Source organism: Esox lucius, chromosome 6 (genome assembly GCF_011004845.1).
Source record: "Esox lucius isolate fEsoLuc1 chromosome 6, fEsoLuc1.pri, whole genome shotgun sequence".
Lineage (NCBI taxonomy): Eukaryota > Metazoa > Chordata > Actinopteri > Esociformes > Esocidae > Esox > Esox lucius.
Window position 1 is genome coordinate 21,138,593 of NC_047574.1, and position 19,928 is coordinate 21,158,520.

General features: G+C 45.5%; 1 protein-coding gene across 17 annotated transcripts in view; it reads left to right on the forward strand.

Moving 5' to 3' along the window:
- The window catches only part of LOC105010640 (regulating synaptic membrane exocytosis protein 3), a 59,718-nt gene that overhangs the window by 23,684 nt on the left and 16,106 nt on the right, over positions 1 to 19,928 (forward strand). For 14 of the 17 annotated variants that reach the window (XM_034292648.1, XM_034292649.1, XM_034292653.1 and 11 more), the window contains 13 exons: positions 10,918 to 11,165; positions 13,128 to 13,828; positions 15,462 to 15,502; positions 15,954 to 16,064; positions 16,202 to 16,301; positions 16,464 to 16,587; positions 17,627 to 17,673; positions 17,815 to 17,933; positions 18,160 to 18,180; positions 18,325 to 18,455; positions 18,569 to 18,740; positions 18,866 to 19,019; positions 19,362 to 19,415. In XM_034292648.1, coding sequence (XP_034148539.1) covers positions 10,918 to 11,165; positions 13,128 to 13,828; positions 15,462 to 15,502; positions 15,954 to 16,064; positions 16,202 to 16,301; positions 16,464 to 16,587; positions 17,627 to 17,673; positions 17,815 to 17,933; positions 18,160 to 18,180; positions 18,325 to 18,455; positions 18,569 to 18,740; positions 18,866 to 19,019; positions 19,362 to 19,415 — 2,023 coding nt within the window. Of the gene's footprint in view, positions 1 to 10,917; positions 11,166 to 13,127; positions 13,829 to 14,007; positions 14,293 to 15,461; positions 15,503 to 15,953; positions 16,065 to 16,201; positions 16,302 to 16,463; positions 16,588 to 17,626; positions 17,674 to 17,814; positions 17,934 to 18,159; positions 18,181 to 18,324; positions 18,456 to 18,568; positions 18,741 to 18,865; positions 19,020 to 19,361; positions 19,416 to 19,928 lie in introns of those variants that run through there. The other 3 variants (XM_034292651.1, XM_034292654.1, XM_034292664.1) reach the window with 3 other exon arrangements.

Sequence of the window (19,928 nt, forward strand, 5' to 3'; positions counted from 1 at the left end):
GAGTAGTGATCACTATTATCCACCAGTCAGCTGGCCCGCAGCGACAAAAGCACTAACCGTGATGAGGCCTTGGCAGTAAGTCAGTCTGCCCCGTGTAGCTGTACCTGAATGGCGTGTGTGCGGTCCGTGTTGGGACGTATGTATGGTTTACATTAACCACACCGTCGACACCAAAATGTCCGCCCTCTGTGTCTGTGCCGTGTCTCTGCATTGAGATTACCAATCCCCTTATGGCCTACTTAGCCAGTGCGTCTGGCCAGCGTCTTCTGTATGAGTCATGTTTAATGATAAGCAGGGCTCCGGTGATGGCAGATCTCATGGTGATGTCTGTGTTTGTGCGGAAGCCAAGTTTTTCTCACAGACTAACTTGTTTTTGAAGTCTCAATCCCAACAGAGCAAGCCGCCCCACCCCCCCACCCACCCACACGCGCGCGCGCACGTCTTATTGTTGTAACCAAGGCTATGATTTTAGAAACAGTTTGTCATTAATAAAAAATGAAATTTCAGGTTCGGCCTATTTTGCTGCTGGGTGTTTTTGTCATGCACTTTAGTTTCATAGTTTTTATTCATTCATAGCCGCAGTGTTGCCATATCAGTGTTTCAGGGAGAGCAGTCTGTGTGTACGGCCAACGTGTCGGACTTCAGTAGTGGCTGAAACAGAAACGCACGGTGATGTGTCATTGCCACTGAACGCAACAACGCCTCATGATTAATATTGATCTCAGTCTGGCTTGGCTCTCTGCCATTCATTCACCTCATGGAAATGTCTCATTGACTGGAACTGAGACAGAGCTCTCTTTCTGCATACTGCCGTTGTTTCACACATACATATATATAGGTACAACACACACCATTACCTATCACTCACACACACCACATAGGTACAACATACTCCATGACCTACCACACGCACACAACATAGATATAGCATACACTATTACTATTACTATCACACACACGCAAACACACACACGCAAACACACACACTTGAGACACAACGCGCACCATTAACCTGTCGTTGCTCATCAAACGCGCACCGCATTTGATGTAGCCCACGTCTTTCACAGGTTATATAAACTGAGCGTCAAAGATGTAAATGAGTGTCTGGAAGAGCCTACTCCTAGTTTCTTAGGTGACAGCAACGCTGAGAGGCAGCCTGGGAGGGGGGTGGGGGGGGGGGGGGGGGGGGGGGGGGGGGGGGGGGGGGGGCGAAGAAGCTGGGCCCGAGGTGACACGCTGCTTCAGAGAGACATCTAGTGGAGACAGACATAACTACACTACTTACTGCCCTCCACAGCATTACAGTTGTACAGAGTTCCAGTGTGGAGTGTGTTTGTGTGTGTGTGTGTGTGTGTGTGTGTGAAACGTATAAACCAGGTGGATTTTGTGTGTGTGTGAGAAACATAAAGACATCTATTTTCATCCTTGTGGGGACCTAACCCTGTCCCTGTAGTCCTTAACCTAACCCTACCCTTGTGCTCGATGAAAACCCTAATCCTAACCCTCTGTCCTTAGAGGGAACCTGCCAAAAATGTGTGGGTTTGTGGATACATCATCTCACACTGTAGTCACAGGGCCCCTCTAAAAGTGTCATGTAAATGAGGACAGTAAGCTTTGGTAACATCCGCAGGGAGCCATTATTGTCCTGGTGTTAAACTGTCTGTTTGGTCCACTGTCTGTGGATTGATTTGTGTGTTTCAGAATTATGGATTTTTTAAACTGTGAGTGTGTTCCGGAATTTTGTGTGTGTGGCTCCATGTTTTGTGTCTATCTGGGTGTCTTGGTGTGTAATGTTACACATATGTGTCTGTGTCTGTGTGTGTCTGTATGTGTATGTGTTGCAGTATGTTTTGTGTCTATTTTGGTGTCTTGTTGTGTAATGTTACAAACGGCTTTGTGTGTTTGTGTGTTGCTGTACATTTTGTGCCTATCTGGGTGTCTTGGTGTGTAACATTATGTATGTATGTGTGTGTGTGTGTGGCTGTTTGTTTTGTGTCTACCCTGAGGTCTTTGTGTGTAATGTTACATACGTCTGTGTGTGTGCATGTTTTTGTGTGTGTGTGTGTGAGACTGTATGTCTTGTGCTTCCTATCTGGGTGGCTTGGTGTGTAATGTTACATACATCTGTGTGTGTTTGTGTGAGACTGTATGTCTTGTGCTTCCTATCTGGGTGGCTTGGTGTGTAATGTTACATACATCTGTGTGTGTGTTTGTGTGTGTGTGTGTGTGTGTGAGACTGTATGTCTTGTGCTTCCTATCTGGGTGTCTTGGTGTGTAATGTTACATACATCTGTGTGTGTTTGTGTGTGTGTGTGTGTGTGAGACTGTATGTCTTGTGCTTCCTATCTGGGTGGCTTGGTGTGTAATGTTACATACATCTGTGTGTGTTTGTGTGTGTGTGTGTGTGTGAGACTGTGTGTCTTGTGCCTCCTACCTGGGTGTCTTGGTGTGTAATGTTACATACATCTGTGTGTGTGTGTGTGTTTGTGTGTGTGTGTGTGTGTGTGTGTGTATGTGTCTGTGTGTGTGTGTGTGTATGTGTGTGTGTGTGTGTGTGTGTGTGAGACTGTGCGTCTTGTGCCTCCTACCTGGGTGTGTAATGTTACATACATCTGTGTGTGTGACAGCCGTGGGTTTCTGTGTGTGCTGATATACAGTCTCATTAGCCCCTATGGTCACTAATCTCCTTCGTGCCACTCTTTCATCCTTACCCAGGATTTATAGTCTGCTGAATTATGGGAAGTACATTGCTTGTTGCCACCTCCATACATCAAGCTGTCATTGTGAACGTGCCCTGGTTGTACCCCCCCTTTCCCGCCCCCCGCCCCTGAAGGGAAACCCCATCCATCTCACCTGTGAGGAGACACTGACAACAGTGACTCACTGCTCCTGGTGTGGGCTTGTCCAATTCACACTGGTCTACTGACACCAGATCAAAGCCCATCAGATGAAACGCCACTATATCACGATGAGCCAGGGGCCTGCTGGGTAGGTAAGACCACGTATTTATCAATCCGGGGGGTGTGCACATTTTCTAACTCTACACCAATAGACCCGATTCAACTATTTGAGGGGCTTGGTGGGTAGTCAATTAATAACATGTTTCCGTGGTGAACAAATCGTGCCATGCCCCACCCAGACGTCAGTGATTGTTGGCTGACTGGGTGATACTACTCCAGGGCAGGAGACACTTCTGCCCCAGCCTCCACACCAGACTCCAATAATCAACTAATCACAATGTTCAGTTCAGAATGCCCTTACTGTAACCGGCTTTGCTCGCTAGTAGAAATGAAACCATCCCTGGTTGATAATAGCATGATAACAAACAGGTCGTCGAATATTTTACCCCACCGGACAGTCTGACCACCCACTTGAAGGAACCCATTCGCCAGGATGTTAACCTTTCACCTTTTTTTCAGCCCATATGCATCCAATCAGCCAGCGGCTCTACATATGTTTCCCTTCTGCCCTCTGTAGACAGAATTGCTCCAGGATCAGTATGGATGACATAGAAATAATGCTTTTTGGCCATTGAACAGAAGATTCCCATAACTTCTGTAAAACATGTTAATGGCAATTATTTGGGGCTATTTTGCTTTCTCTGGTCCTGGGTCCTTGTTAATGTCAATGGCATCATGAACTTAACCAGTACCAGGATATTCCTTCCAAAAACCTGGTTGCTGAAACTTGGCTGGAATTAGACCTTCCAGTTAGACAGTAACACCACAAAGAACTGGTTAAAGAACTATAACATATCTGAGTGGGAGGTGTGGCTTACCCAACGCAATGAATCTCTTCACTGTTTTCTTTTTGTTTTACTCTCACTCACACAAAGTCTGCCAAAAGATGCCCTCCGTGAACTCAAAACATAGATTTTTAAGCTTTTATAATGTGACTCTCTTCCCCCTCACTCTTTCTTTCTCTCTGTCTCTCTCTCTCTGTCTCTCTCTCTCTCTCTCTCTCTCACTCACACACACACACACACACATAGTTGTATAGGATTTAGAGTGCCTCTCTAATCCTGCAGTGCAAAGGTTCACCCACATCTGACAGTTGTGGATTGTGAGTCTGATTCGGTGTAGATTAGTGTTTGTGTGTGTGTGTGTGCATGTGTGTGTGGATGTATGTGTTTGTGTGTGTGTGTGTGTGTGTGTGCGTGTATGTGTGTGGATGTGTGTGTGTGCATCTCGGTCAGTAGTAGTAAACATTTGTGAGGGTGTCAGATGTTCAGTGTCACTTTCTGTGTCAGATTGGTGTTTGGAATGAGAACTCTTTGTTTGGTATTGAAGTGGTTGTTTATACTGGAAGAAAATGGAAAGAAGAGAGGGAGCTTGAGAGAGAGAGAGATACAGAGGGAGGGAAAACAACTAATAGGAGAAAACACAGGCACTTTCACATGAATTTATTCTAAGTAGGCATAAACACTTAGGAATGCTTTTCTAGGAATGGTTTATAGACAGTAGGTAAATGTAGGTTTGGTTGGTGCCAATAAAGGATTGTCATCATATTTGTAGTATTTCTTCTAGGATATTCATGTATGAAAAATGTGCCTTTTATACATTCATTTTATAAAATGTTCTATCTTGTTAGGCTATTTGAGACATTAGCTGATGAAATTTAAAATCGTACCCATGACCAAAATAACAGGCACTGTCTGCATTTACACACCCAACCCAAATCTGACCTTTGGATTTTATTATTGGGAAAGAATCGTATCAGATTTTTCTAAATACTGATTAGTGGATCAAAGCAATTGTGGTAACAAATTTGAAGCATATAAAGTAACTGGTCTTTAATGGCTCTAGCCCCTAGAATGGTGCTGTTCATTGCAAGGCCCACAGGCCTTGTGTCCATCATTGCCATGGTGGACACAAAGTGGCCCCCATTGGAAGATTTGTGAAGAACACTGTTCTAGAACAGCATGGAAGAAATAGGTGAGTCTGCCTAAACAATGACACCAGCTTTCCCAGTCATAGTGCTACTGTATTTATTACTACTGGTAATTTATTACTACGTGTTATGCTAAATTCACAATATGTCATATGTTTTACAAAATTAATAAAATGTTGTAGGTTTTGCTAAATTCATAGCATCATATGTTTTGCTAAATTTGTAAAATCACATGTTTTGCAAATTCTTATGTAACAATGCATTATGTTACATTAATTAATAATGTAACAACATAATGGACCACAATGTAATGGGAAAATATGACCTGGAGGCAATCATGTTAAATCGTTGTTTAAAATGCCAATATTCTTTTTATTTTATTTTTTATTTTCATATTCTTTTGATATATGTATTTTTATGATACACTGAAGATTCATGGCTAAGGCCTATTTCAGCCCTTTGAATATTGCAACTCAACAATGCATTTAATAAGCTGCTGCTTGTGATTTAGCCCTACCTTTTTCACCTACTACGTGATAATGAGGAAAAGGGAAAGAATAGTCATTAAAATACTCAACATTTCCGTAGATGACTTGATTAAAATATTATTTTAGGCCATAGATATTTCTGGCCTGACTTCAGTGCCAGGGGCCCAATATGATACTGAACACTATAAAGGCTAACAACTCAAGCCCACGTGAACATATCCATTTTCCAGAGAATGATCAGGGCCACTACAGCTCACCAGTAAAGTTGCTGTTGCGTGATGAACTAGGACAGGAACATTGGCGGTGGGCATATGTGACTGTCCTCTCATGGAGAGTTTGTTCTGTTGGAGAGCTGCCTTGTCAGGGATTGTCTGTGTGTGTTTGTGTGTGTGTGTGGGGAGGGGGTTCTGGCACAAGAGGACAGCAGCCGGCAGGCAGGGCGTGTTGGCACAGACCTGCTGCTTTGGTCTGGCAGTATGGACGGGTGGATGTCTTGGGCAAACGACTGCTGGTTGATTTGTCCTGTATGTATATTAGATTTGTGTATGTATGTATTTGAGTGTGCGTATAGTATTTTTGTGTGTGAGTGTTTATTTTATTTGTGTGCGTGTGTCTATGTGAGTGTGTATTGTATTTGTGTGTGTGTGTGTTTGTACAAAACCAGTCAAACGTTTGGACACACTGAGCCGTCCAAGGGAATGGGTAAGTGTGTCCAAACTTTTGTGTATATTGTTTTATTTGTGTATGTATAGTATGTGAGTGTGTATATTGTATTCATGTGCATGTCTGTGTGAGGGTGTGTGTGTATGTGTATATTGTATTTTTGTGTGTGTGTGTGTGTGGATGTGTATATTGTATTTGTGTGTGGGTAGTATTTGAGTGTGTACGCCTGCCTGCCGGTCCCCTTCCCTGATGGTAATGGGTGGATGGTAGGATAAATATAGCAGCGTTGGTGTGTGGATGTTTTCTACTCAGCCATTGTGGCTTTAATCAAAAACAATCTGGAGGAGGAGGGAGGGAGAGAGTGATAGGGGGAAGACAGAAGGAGAGTGGGGAGGCAGCGATGTGGAAGAGAGGGGGAGAGAGCGATTGGGAGTAGTGGGAGAGGGGTGTATTGGCGAGGGAGGGTGAGAAAGTGGGAGGGAGTAACTGGGACAGAGGGGAGAGGAAGGGGGAGTGAGTGATGGGGAGGAGAGGAGGAGAGGGGAGGTGTTTAGGGAGAGAGAGGCAGAAAGGGGAATAGAATAATGGGGAAAGAGTGGAACAGTGATTGGGAGAGGACAAGGAGAGGGGGAGAGAGGGGAAAATATGGAACATGTCACAGTGTTTTATTTTAGTTCCCTTTAAGGAGCCATGAGGGACTCTTTCAGAATAATGAGAACTCTAATGTCTCTATCCTCCCCCTGCTGCACCTTCCCTCTCTCCCCTCTGTCCTCCCCTCTGTCCTCTCTCCCCTCTGTCCTCTCCTCTGTCCTCTCTCCCCTCTGTCCTCTCTTCTGTCCTCTCCTCTGTCCTCTCTCCCCTCTGTCCTCTCTCCCCTCTGTCCTCCCCTCTGTCCTCCCCTCTGTCCTCTCTCCCCTCTGTCCTCTCTCCCCTCTGTCCTCTCTTCTGTCCTCTCCTCTGTCCTCTCTCCCCTCTGTCCTCTCTCCCCTCTGTCCTCCCCTCTGTCCTCCCCTCTGTCCTCTCTCCCCTCTGTCCTCTCTGTCCTCTGTCCTCTCTTCTGTCCTCTCTTCTGTCCTCTCTGTCCTCTGTCCTCTCTTCTGTCCTCTCTTCTGTCCTCTCCTCTGTCCTCTCTCCCCTCTGTCCTCTCTTCTGTCCTCTCTCCCCTCTGTCCTCTCTTCTGTCCTCTCTCCCCTCTGTCCTCTCTTCTGTCCTCTCCTCTGTCCTCTCTCCCCTCTGTCCTCTCTCCCCTCTGTCCTGTCTCCCCTCTGTCCTCTCCTCTGTCCTCTCTCCCCTCTGTCCTCTCTTCTGTCCTCTCTCCCCTCTGTCCTCTCTTCTGTCCTCTCTCCCCTCTGTCCTCTCCTCTGTCCTCTCTCCCCTCTGTCCTCTCTTCTGTCCTCTCTCCCCTCTGTCCTCTCTTCTGTCCTCTCTCCCCTCTGTCCTCTCTTCTGTCCTCTCTTCTGTCCTCTCTCCCCTCTGTCCTCTCTTCTGTCCTCTCTTCTGTCCTCTCTTCTGTCCTCTCTTCTGTCCTCTCTTCTGTCCTCTCTCCCCTCTGTCCTCTCTTCTGTCCTCTCTCCCCTCTGTCCTCTCCTCTGTCCTCTCCCAGCAGTGATTGTACCATTTTGCCTGTTACTGGGGCTAACCCAACCTCAAAGGCCTAATGTACTGAACCTATACGTTGTGTTTTACAATCAACCAATCACAGAAATGTTTCTAAGTTAGGATCAGTTTATAGTACATTTCCTATATAAAGCACTCTGAAATAATAGTTTCCCCATGTGTATATTTGTGTCTCTGGATTTATTAAAATATTCAACTAAATCTTCAGAACCAATGATGTCCAAAAACATCCACCCATTTTTCCCTAGGTATTGTTCCACAGCTTTGTCCCCCTATCAGAGGTCAAGCACGATAGCTGTAGTGTGATTTTCTAGCAAGGCTTTGCTGCATGAATACCTGGAAAACAGCTCTGTGAGTGGTTTTCCAGGTGCACAGAAGTGCACCAGGGTCATGCAGCAAGACAGTCATCAGAATCACATGGTGGAATGGGATTTTGACCCGTTTCATACATGATTCCAAATAATCGACAAATTAATGTAACAGATTAATTAAATAGATAAAGAGCGCATACAAATGAATTACACGTACCAAAGATAGCACTTCAATGGAGATTTGGGATTTTGCAAGAGATAAGATGTACGCAGAGATGAGGAAATACAAGAGAGACTGTTCCCACAACCCGCTCTGGCTTATATACTAAAAACTGAAGTTGTGGGGGTTGGTTAGCTAACCCAAGGACCACAAGACTTGTTCTAAAGAATAGTCCCCCTAATCAACTAGGGACATATTTCAATTTATGCTTCTTGGCACCATACTATAAGACAGAGGGATTTACTCATGGGAGAAGGATCTGATGATTAAGGCATGACCTTTGCTTCTGTATTCAGACCGAGAAAAAATATGCCTATGAATCAAATGGTAGCAACTGAAATGGAAACGTTTGGAGATTATGGGAAAATTATTTCCTTTTGCCGAATTTGCCGATGACGGAAGCTGAAGATTCTCTGAATACATTTATTCACATGATTTGAACGGTCCTGGAAAGTGTGGGTTAGGTGTGGCATGGGATTGAAAAATGACAGGGTATGAGTGAAAGGAGTTCCTGATGCCTTCAAGTGTCCACATTCCTCTCCGTGCCTGGCACAGCAATTTAAATGGACTTTTATGACTCCAATAAGAGTCTTCAACTAGGGGGTGATTTTCTTTTTCTCTCCTAGCTGTGCTGTTGAGGAAGGGCACATGTAGTTAATTTTGAACACAACCCTTTATCCTCCATCACACAAAGACTGTTGTTGTTCACGCCGCCAAAAAACGGGCCATTATAAATCGCAATCTGGTGGGCATCATTTGAAAGCTTGTGTTAGTGCCAACACAACTAAATAAGTTACCAAATGTGGTCTTATGGTGTTAGGAATTAACAAGGCATTTCCGTCTAAACAGATGGTCATTTTAGTGAGCATAGAACGGAGTCATGAGGTCATTCAGGTGTGTGTTCTGTGGCCACCCCACCCCCTGCCTCCAAAGAAATAGTCTTGGAACAACCCAGTTATAAAAATGGAAGGTACCTTGGAAATTATTCAGACTTTCTCACTTTCTCCATATTTTGATGTGCTATAGAATTAATTTGTATTTGATAAAGGAAATCAATTTTTTTTTAAATACCCAAACAATACCCAATTTTGACAAAGCCAAATAAAAGGGAGGGAAGACCATGATGGTGTATATCAGACAGCAGCTAGCAGTGAGGCCTTGTAACTGCAGGTACAAATGTCTGTGGTCTGACACAAGCCTCTTTTCATCTGGGTACAATGAAAAAGAATGGTATTAAATGGCCTATATATTTGACATTAGAAATCAGGTAGCGATATTTAAGATTTTATACACAGGGGAGGGTATGCCTCAAGCCTACGGGAGTGAAAACTAAGTTCTGCCCCAAACAAGGGGCATGGCACCATGTTAACTGGACATGAAACATAGTGATCATAAACATTTCCCCGTTTTATGACACCCCTGTTTTTGAGTTTTATGATATGGAAATGTGAAGTGGTCTTTTAGATGGGTGTTTGGCATGCTGGTTGGACATTAGAGCAGCATTTATTATGATTCTCAATGTCTCATCATTGTAAATACACAGTGCCCCTTAAAATATACAGCATTTATCAGTCAGACAACAAAACTTCAGCAAAACTCACTCAATTAGCTGGAGTGGGTGAAACCTTCTTGTAGCAGGCTGTGCTCAAATTCAAAATGGCTGCCGGTCAAACCCACATAGTGTGCAGAGCAAGAGTTACCACATCACCATTTTCATCCTGAATGTAGGCTCTAGTGGAATTGATGAGGCACTGTGGTATCTTAAGGACACCAAATGTATATATTCTTTCTGAAGTTGATTTTTTGACATCAAGTTCTTCTGAGTGGATGGGTCATTTCTAATGTATATCTGTATCATCATGCATGGATTTTGAAGCTGCTTTGAGCTCACAGGCCGCGTTGCTGTTGCGCACTGTTCTGATTCATTCCCTAAACCTTCTGAACTTTTGAGCCCTCAGCGCACAACCAGAGGAAATCAGCAGAGAGAGCCACGTGGCTTTCCCTTCAGCACATTAAAACTGCTGCATTGGGGAGCTTACCTTAATCAACGGAAACTTACCAAATCCACTATGGGGAAGAATCAGTCTCACATTGTTTTATAGGAATAAAATGTTTGGTAACTGATGTGATGTCACATGAATGAAAGAATGGTATGAAAAACTGAGCCCCTATCCAAGTCACAGGGCTCCCTCTTGACAAATATATCCCCTATCTCTCTTGTTTTCCCCTTTTTCTGCTGCCACCTATTTCATTTCCCAGCTTTCCTAATCTCCTTGGTTTTCATCATCACCTCTCCACTCTCCTCTCAAAAACAAGCAGCTTGGTGTGTGTGTTTTTGTTTGGATCCTCGAGTTATAGATATATAAATTTTTGGGTTGGGACATCTGTGGTTTTTTGTTGTAAGAATGTAAGCCAAACTGGTCATTAGAATAGATGCCATACTATTTGAATCACAAAAGCCCTCTCATCCACACTGTTCTGTTGGCATATGGGGTTCCGTTGTACGCTGGTGACGCAAAACTTCAAATTTGTTCTGACAGAGTTGAAAAAAGTGATAGCTACTTATAATACACAACCAAATGCTGTTCTAATGATTTGCCCTCCAGGTGTATTTGTGTCTGTTTTAGCTCAACAGCACCACTGTTACAACTGGTGGCCAAACATGCAGGAAGCATCTTTAGGTTGGTGTACAGTTTGTTTTAACTCTACATGTTTTGTGTTCCTCCAGGTGATGTGGGTGTGTAATAACTGCCGTAAGCAGCAGGAAATCCTCACTAAGCCAGGGGAGTGGTTCTCAGGTCCAGGGAAGCCCGGTTTAGGCTCAGGCATCAGTGACCCGGCCATGTGTGGCCAGAATCCTGGTGACAAGAAGCTCCGTTCCCGCTCCCAGGTCCCCCTGGGGCCCCCCGAACCCAATCGCCTAACTGAACCAGGACTGGCACCCGGAATGGATCAGCGGTCACGTAGCGAGCCGCCGTAAGCCCCTGCCACAAACACACACACGGTTAACCTGTAAACCTACTTAACCCTTTGTTTAAATCAGTGGTCTCCAAAGGGTTGACGCGAGCTGACAGTAGGCTACGAGTAGCTCCCCAAAATGTTCTGAAAGTACATATAATGTTCACACATTCCACTGCAAGCTGTTCTAGACAAACTACTGAGATGCATTAAGCAGCCAGCTACCATGTGTGCATTGCCACAGTGGGTTATGCCACCACTGTTATCATTAAACCTTTTCAAAACCGCAAACTATGCTTTCCTGGCAGATGTATGTCATGAGTAAGTATATCATTTGTATTTATTATTCGTATATGTTTGTGTTACGTGTATTAAGGGGGAATTCCTGTAACACACATATTCCCCTAATGTTATGATTTCCTTCCAGACAGGGAACATTTCTGATGTAATTGAATCCTCCAAATTGTTTCTTAATTAATTCTGAGAGAAAAAAATCTGTATAATCCTAAACCATGAAAAATACAACTCAGGAAAACAGAACTTTAAGAACTTTAAGAAGAAGTAAAAAAAAAAATCTGATGCTCAAGTGACCCTCTTAGAGTAGTTGATTAGACCATATTTTACAATGAATAATGATAGAACACGGAGTGCTTTATGTTGTACACTAAGGACCAGGAGAGGATGCAGGTGACAGGACAAATGAAGAGGGTATCAATAGCTACAAACAAAACATGCCGCTTGGGAAATGTATTTGTTTTGAAAAGGTGACTCGCATACTAGAAAAGTACTAGACCCTTAGTTTAAACTGACCAACATACTTGACCCCTGGTTTAAACTGACCAACATACTAGACCCCTGCTTTAAACTGACCAACATACTAGACCCCTGCTTTAAACTGACCAACATACTTGACCCCTGGTTTAAACTGACCAACATACTAGACCCCTGCTTTAAACTGACCAACATACTAGACCCCTGCTTTAAACTGACCAACATACTTGACCCCTGGTTTAAACTGACCAACATACTAGACCCCTGCTTTAAACTGACCAACATACTAGACCCCTGGTTTAAACTGACCAACATACTTGACCCCTGGTTTAAACTGACCAACATACTAGACCCCTGGTTGAAACTGACCAACATACTAGACCCCTGGTTGAAACTGACCAACATACTAGACCCCTGCTTTTTAACTGACCAACATACTAGAGCCCTGGTTGAAACTGACCAACATACTAGACCCCTGCTTTAAACTGACCAACATACTAGACCCCTGCTTTAAACTGACCAACATACTTGACCCCTGGTTTAAACTGACCAACATACTAGACCCCTGGTTTAAACTGACCAACATACTAGACCCCTGGTTGAAACTGACCAACATACTAGACCCCTGCTTTAAACTGACCAACATACTTGACCCCTGGTTTAAACTGACCAACATACTAGACCCCTGCTTTAAACTGACCAACATACTTGACCCCTGGTTTAAACTGACCAACATACTAGACCCCTGGTTGAAACTGACCAACATACTAGACCCCTGCTTTAAACTGACCAACATACTTGACCCCTGGTTTAAACTGACCAACATACTAGACCCCTGGTTTAAACTGACCAACATACTAGACCCCTGGTTGAAACTGACCAACATACTAGACCCCTGCTTTAAACTGACCAACATACTTGACCCCTGGTTTAAACTGACCAACATACTAGACCCCTGCTTTAAACTGACCAACATACTTGACCCCTGGTTTAAACTGACCAACATACTAGACCCCTGGTTGAAACTGACCAACATACTAGACCCCTGCTTTAAACTGACCAACATACTTGACCCCTGGTTTAAACTGACCAACATACTAGACCCCTGGTTTAAACTGACCAACATACTAGACCCCTGCTTTAAACTGACTGACTAATGGTAACAGTCATTAGTTATCTGTCTCTCTGTCTCTCTCTCTAACCCGTCAGGAGAAAGCCTGGGGATCAGAACGGTAAAGGTCGAGTGGAGCGACGGCCGGGTCGTCCCAGACTCCACACCCAGGTGTCAGTGGACCGGGACCAAAGGGAGCGGGAACGGAGGGAAGGCCGACGGCTGAGTAAGGGCCGCTCTCTGGACCACGACCCTGTGGGAGGGGGGGTCCCCAGATGGACAGAGGGCTACCATATAGACCCCAACACCCCCCGGCATTTAGGCCAGCCCCAGCCAGGGGAGACTCTGGGGGGCAGGTACCCTCTACAGCCCCAGGGGCGAGGCAGGGGGCTTGGGATCGGGTTTGAGGGTGTTGGGGGCGTTGTTGGCCAGCCTGAGGCTATGCTGGGCCAGAGGACGGTACTGGGGGGTGTTGGGGGGCCACCGGACCTTGGTCCTCCACTGCTCCAGCCCCCAGAACTCAGGGAGCCCCCTGGGTCAGGCCTGGGCCCGAGACCTGGTCAAGACCCACTCCTGCGCCGATCCAAACGGGAGAAGGCTGAGAGCATGCTGCGTAATGATTCACTCAGCTCGGACCAGTCGGAGTCTTTGCGGCCGCCCCCGCCACGGCCCTACAAGTCCAAACGGGCCGGTGCCGGCAAGAGACAGACGTCCGTCAGCAGCTCAGAGGAAGAGGGAGGTACCACGCCAGAGTACAGCAGCTGTGAAGACGCAGAGATCGAGAGCGTCAGTGAGAGAGGTGAGAGAAGGGAAAAGGGAGGGGTGATTGAGGGGGTGTGTAGGTCCATCATCCCACCCTTATATCTTGACCAAACCAGGACTGCAACACTGACTCACTAGTCGAGGGCCAGCGTTGTTTTGGCCTGTGAAAGAGCTTGTCGATAATGTCTACGTCCCACACTGCAACTGGAGACCTGAGAGCCTGGCAGGAGCTGGTGCTTCTCTTGTTTTAGAAGACATGCCGGGGCACTGTTTAAAACCAGCGCGCTCTCTCATTGGGCGAGAAGGAAGTGTGTTTCAGTTTGTGAGTGTGTGTGCGTGCGTGCCCGCGCATGTGTGTGTGGTCCCGACACCCTTTTAACAAAGTCTCACGGGGGAGGTGGTCGTTAATACGAGCTAGCACCTATCGAGAGCTGCTTGGTCTGAGGCAGCTGTGTTCACCGGAGCAATCTGAAGTCCAGGTGTTGCTTCGCCTCATAACAGGTCGGTAATGAGATCAGATGGCTGTTTTGGATCAGTTGACTGAACACGGGAGGTTGTTCTTGCTGCGTTTGTACTGTCGATAATGTACGGTATTTTAACATACGGTGGATTACACTTCAGCTTGTTGTGTGTTTAAATATTTACTATTCTGGTGACTGGGTTTTGGTTGCTGGGTGTATGCCCTGCGGGATGTTTATGTGCGCGTCTATGCACTTTTTTGTATGAGTTTTGATAGTTTGGTCATGACTCGGCCTTGAAAGATAGGAAAGATGTCCTGAATAGGATCACCCTGGGGTACAGAGCTCTTGGACTCAGGCTGGAGCCACAGGCAGGATGCCTCTGTAACACAGTCATGTCTCCATGCTATGAGACTGACAATGCTAACCATGATTTAGTTCCTTTCTTAAGAGTTTTAACCATCACCCTGCACCTACCATTGACGTTATCCATTAGCATGCCCCGCAGTTCTACCTTCTGAGACCTTGTTAGGCTTTGCGTGTCTTAGCTAGATACATCGCTATTTGCTAGCAGTAGTTGTTGATAATGGTGTACACCAGAAATACCATTGATTCCACAAGCCAAACTGGATTAAAACCAGACAAAGCTACCTGATAACATGACAGGCAGAGGACATTGATCAAAACTAGTTTCTAAACATATCAATGCAGTAGCGAGCAATGTTTCCTTTTTTAGCTCTGAGCTTGACATGTTAAGATGCGTTTATTGGCAGCAGAATACTGTTCAGGCATCTCCGTCCTTCTCCGGGAGGGGGGGAGTGCTCACACTTACTGACTTTGTCGATGCGCCACAATGCGCACTGGGACAGTAGCTCTTAAATCGACACAGTCAAGACACAATTGCTTTCTTTTACCTAGACTTCCTTGAAGAGGTCCACAAACAAACATCACGCCGAGATTTCGGCTTGTTTCCCTGTCTCTAAGTGGAGTGTGCGTGTTTTGCTCTGGGTGATTCTGGTGAAGTGTCCCGTCTCCATGCTAAATAAACAGAGTTGCCCTAAGAAGGTCCAGATGTGGCTCAGTTGTGTATAGTGGAAGCTCAGCTGGTATGTCCTGTGTATACACCTCCTCTACCATTGCTGCTACTCTGGGGTGTTTTTGTGTGTGCACGTTGTCTCCTTCTGTTTGAGTTGGTCTTTGTTTCTCCTTTAGGAGACTGGGAGTGTTACCCACTGGACCCCACTGTGTGGCACGTAAGTGACCGATTTTCCTTTCCATCTACAGATGCTTGGGGGGTGGGTGGGTGGCGGGGGTTGATTGTGTGTATGCATGCATGTGTATGTATGGGTGAGAAAGAGAGACAGACAGACAGACACAGAGACTGACTGAGAGCGAAAGCAGAGAGATACAGACAGAAAGAACAAAAAAAAGAGACAAACAGACCGACAGACAGACACAGAGAGAGATAGAGAACCAATGTTTCCCATGCCAATAAATCCCTTATAATCGTGTCATTTAAATTGAATTGAGAGACAGACAGACACACAGAAAAAGAGAAAAAGACACAGAGAGATGGACGAAGAGGGGAAGAACGAGAGAAGTAGAGACTCATACACAGGGGGCGGAGACAGGGAGAGAGGCAGTAGGTTAAGTGTAATGTAATTTCCCACAGTCTGTTAGCCTGAATCAGTGTGTGGTTTTCAGCATCCAGTGACATGGCAGCCATCCAAAGAGGGTGACCATCTAATCGGACGAATCACCCTGAGCAAGAGGAGCGCTATGCCCAAAGAGGCTGGGGCACTGTTAGGCCTGAAGGTCAGAGGTCACACCACACAGAAGTTACACTTTGGCTGGACTGGGTCTTTGAGCGGGGGTGGTCTTGTGCGTCCTGTGCCCACTGTTGTACGTGACTGTGTGTGTGTGTGTGTGTGTGTGTGTGTGTGTGTCTTTAGGTGGTCGGGGGAAGGATCACAGAGGGGGGTAGACTAGGAGCCTTCATTACTGTAGTCAAGAAGGGCAGTCTGGCAGACATCGTGGGACACCTACGAGCTGGTATGCAAAGTGTGTGTGTGTACATACTGTACATGTGCATATCTATGCGTGTGTGTATGTGTGCACTTACTGTGTATCTGTGCGTGTGTGGGTGCGTGTGTGTGTGTGTGTGTGTTTGTGCTGGTCGTTGTTGAAGAATGACAGGTCATTGTGTTTTTTCAGGGGATGAGGTTCTGCAGTGGAACGGCAAGATGTTGCCCGGAGCAACCCAGAAAGAAGTTTACAATATCATTGTGAATTCCCAAGCAGAACCTCAAGTGGACCTTGTGGTGTCCCGGCCCATCGGGTGAGTCAGGAAGATGGACTCTTTGAACCCAGGAGATGGAGAATCTCAGATTATGGTTGCGTTTTTAGTTTGGATGCAAGTGTATTCTGTCTGTTTCAGTAGCACTGGTGAGATGAGGTCCATAATATCCTAGATTTATAAAGAAAGGACTGGTGAAAGTAATCGGATGGGAACTCTTGAAGTTCCTAATGAATCGGATTATTTTTCCGTGAAAGGACGGTTGAACCAGTGAACTGTCACGAGAAGTTGCAAGAGAATTTGTGTAATTTCTGTGGGGTTTTTTTTATTTATTTTTTATTTATGACGGTTTGGTGTGACTTTTCTTCTCCTTTGTGAAAGCAAAGCTACATTATTCAGACCCCTTCCCCTTTTATCCATAATGAAACAAACACCCACCTGTTGACCATAGCGTACAGTAGAGTGAACCCCTGGGGGTTTCAACGGTATGCTTAACCTAAGGTGCGTATTGCATAGTGTGGGTCACGGTGTGGTAGTGTTGCGCTACAGTGCAGAAATACATACGAAATACATACTAAATACGTACTAAATGCATACTAAATGCATACTAAATGCATACTAAATGCATACTAAATACATACTAAATGCATACTAAATGCATACTAAATGCATACGAGGACATGTACCATTACAGCTCTAAAGACCAGGGATTTTGTTGTATACAAAGATAATAAATACACTCTCTCTTCTATGTCTGTTTGACTGATATCCCTCTGACTGATATCTCTCTTACTGATATCTCTCTTACTGATATCTCTCTGACTGATATCTCTCTTACTGATATCTCTCTTACTGATATCTCTCTGACTGATAACCCTCTGACTGATAACCCTCTGACTGATATCTCTCTGACTGATATCTCTCTGACTGATATCTCTCTGACTGATATCTCTGACTGACACCTTTCTGATTAATATCTCTCTGACAGATATATCACTGATTGATACCTTTCTGACTGACCTCTCTGACTGGTCTCTCTGACAGACATGTCTCTCTAACTAATACCTCTGATTGATTCCAGTGACATCCCAAGAATCCCAGACACATCGCACCCTCCATTAGAATCCAGTAGGTATCCCCTCTGGTCTTGTTCTCTTTTCTGCCCCCCACTCTTCCTCTGCCTGTGTGACAGTCTGTATCAGTCTGTGTGTCTGTCTTTCCTAGCCATCGGGGGTTTAACTGGGTAAGATGTATGTTGTCCTATTTCTGCCCTCACAGCAGGTTCCAGTTCGTTCGAGTCCCAGAAGATGGAGCGGCCATCTATATCAGTCATGTCCCCCACTAGCCCTCCCAGAGACAATCCACAGCTGTTGCCTGGACAGCTAGCAGTAAGTACACGCAGCTGTGTGTGTGTTAGGGTGTTGTTGTTTTTTTTGGTGGTGTGTGCGTGACTGTGTGTGTTTTTTGTGTGTGTGACTGTGCCACTGTGTGCGAGGGTGCTTGCGTTTTTTTTTGTGTGTGTGCGTGTGTACACTTTCAAATTCTGGGATTATTATGCGTTTGTATATGGTGTACTCTGGTTCATAGGTCCATTGTGTGCGTGTGTGTTTTCAGGTACTGCCCGGACAACTTTCAGTGAGTCCACACCGAGGGATTGTCTCGAGTCCCGTCATGTAACATGATGTTTGGGTTAGCCTGTAGTCCACATTGTAACATTCACCTGGATATGTTGGCTGCTAGTCATCGTGTGTGTGTGTGTGTGTGTGTGTGTGTGTACAGGTGAAACTGTGGTATGATAAGGTGGGACACCAGCTGATAGTGAACGTGCTCCAGGCCACAGAACTGCCTCCACGCTCAGACGGGCGACCCAGGAACCCTTACGTCAAAATGTACTTTCTGCCGGACCGCAGGTACCTCAGCAGAGAACATCACCGGCGTACTGGACGATATAAATAAATACTGGATGTTGACTCATCTCTGTGTGTGTGTGTGTGTGTTTGTGTGCGCGCGTGTGCGTGCGTAGTGATAAGAGCAAGCGGAGGACTAAGACAGTAAAGAAGAGCGGTGAGCCCAAGTGGAACCAGACATTTGTCTACTCCCACGTCCACCGCAAAGACTTCCGCCAACACATGCTGGAGTTGACCATCTGGGATCAACCTCGCCTTCCTGACGAGGATAGCGTGTTCTTGGGCGAGGTGCGCGCACACCGCCGCGCACACGCGCGCGCACACACGTCAGAGGAGCAGAGACACAGGCACGCGTGGGAGCTGCTGTCTTTGGTCTGACCGCGCCGTTTTGCGTTCCGAATGTTCCTCCGCAGGTCCTGATAGAACTTGAGACAGCCCCGCTGGACGATAAGCCTCATTGGTACAAGCTGCAGACCCACGACCAGTCGTCCATCCCCCTTCCACGACCCTCCCCTTACCTGCCCCGAAGGCAAACCCACGGCGACACTCCCAACAAGAAGTTGCAGCGTAAGTCCCAGATGGGAAATGTGTGTTTGGGATAAACTCTGTGTTATAAATATGACGTGTCTGTGTTGTATGTGGTCCGCGCAGTTCTCTGTAGTCTTTAGCATGCATAATGTGTGTTGTAATGTTTGTGTGTGATTATGAGGAGTTTATGTGTGTGTGAAAAATAGTTGGACCACGGTTTAGCATGAAAGTGACTGTCAGTGAGTTGGTGAGTCGGTTTGTGCGTGTGTGTGTTTGGCTTACGTGTGTGTCTGTTCTGTCTGAGCTCCATTGTCTATATCACTGTGGTCTGCTCATCCTGTTCCTTGGCCTGTGTGTTTCTATGTGTTCATTATTGTGCAGGTTCTCAGCGCATCACAGAGGCTGAGTATGATCATGCTGGACTGGTGTCTAAAGGTGGGTGGGGCTTGAGACCGCTGGGTTTCTGGCAGAGTGACATTCCATCGACAGCCTACCGTTTTATATGTCACTCAGCCCCCTTCAGAACACTGGGCCAATGGAAAATGTGTGTTTTTTGAAAGACAGAAATAAATATATAATTGAATACCTCCACATTGAAGCTGCTAACCGCAAACAGAAACAAATCCATTATTAGCTTTTATGAACTTTTCCTTTCTTTTAGAAATTAAAAAAAGTAGTCATACCAACATTCAGACTATATTTGCAGTACCTTAAGATAATACTTGTTCAGTGTGAATGCATTATAGTTTCTGTTGTTTCGTCACCTTGGCAGTTTATTTCTTAATTGAAGCTAAACAATAATAATCTCCTGGGGGAGGAGTCATGGGTTAGCAGGAACCATGTGCATCCTTGACTTCAACTGGCATGTGTGGTTTGGATGAGTATGGTCATATTAAAACATGAGGAGTTTGGATAAGTATGATCATATTAAAACGTGTAGTTTGGATG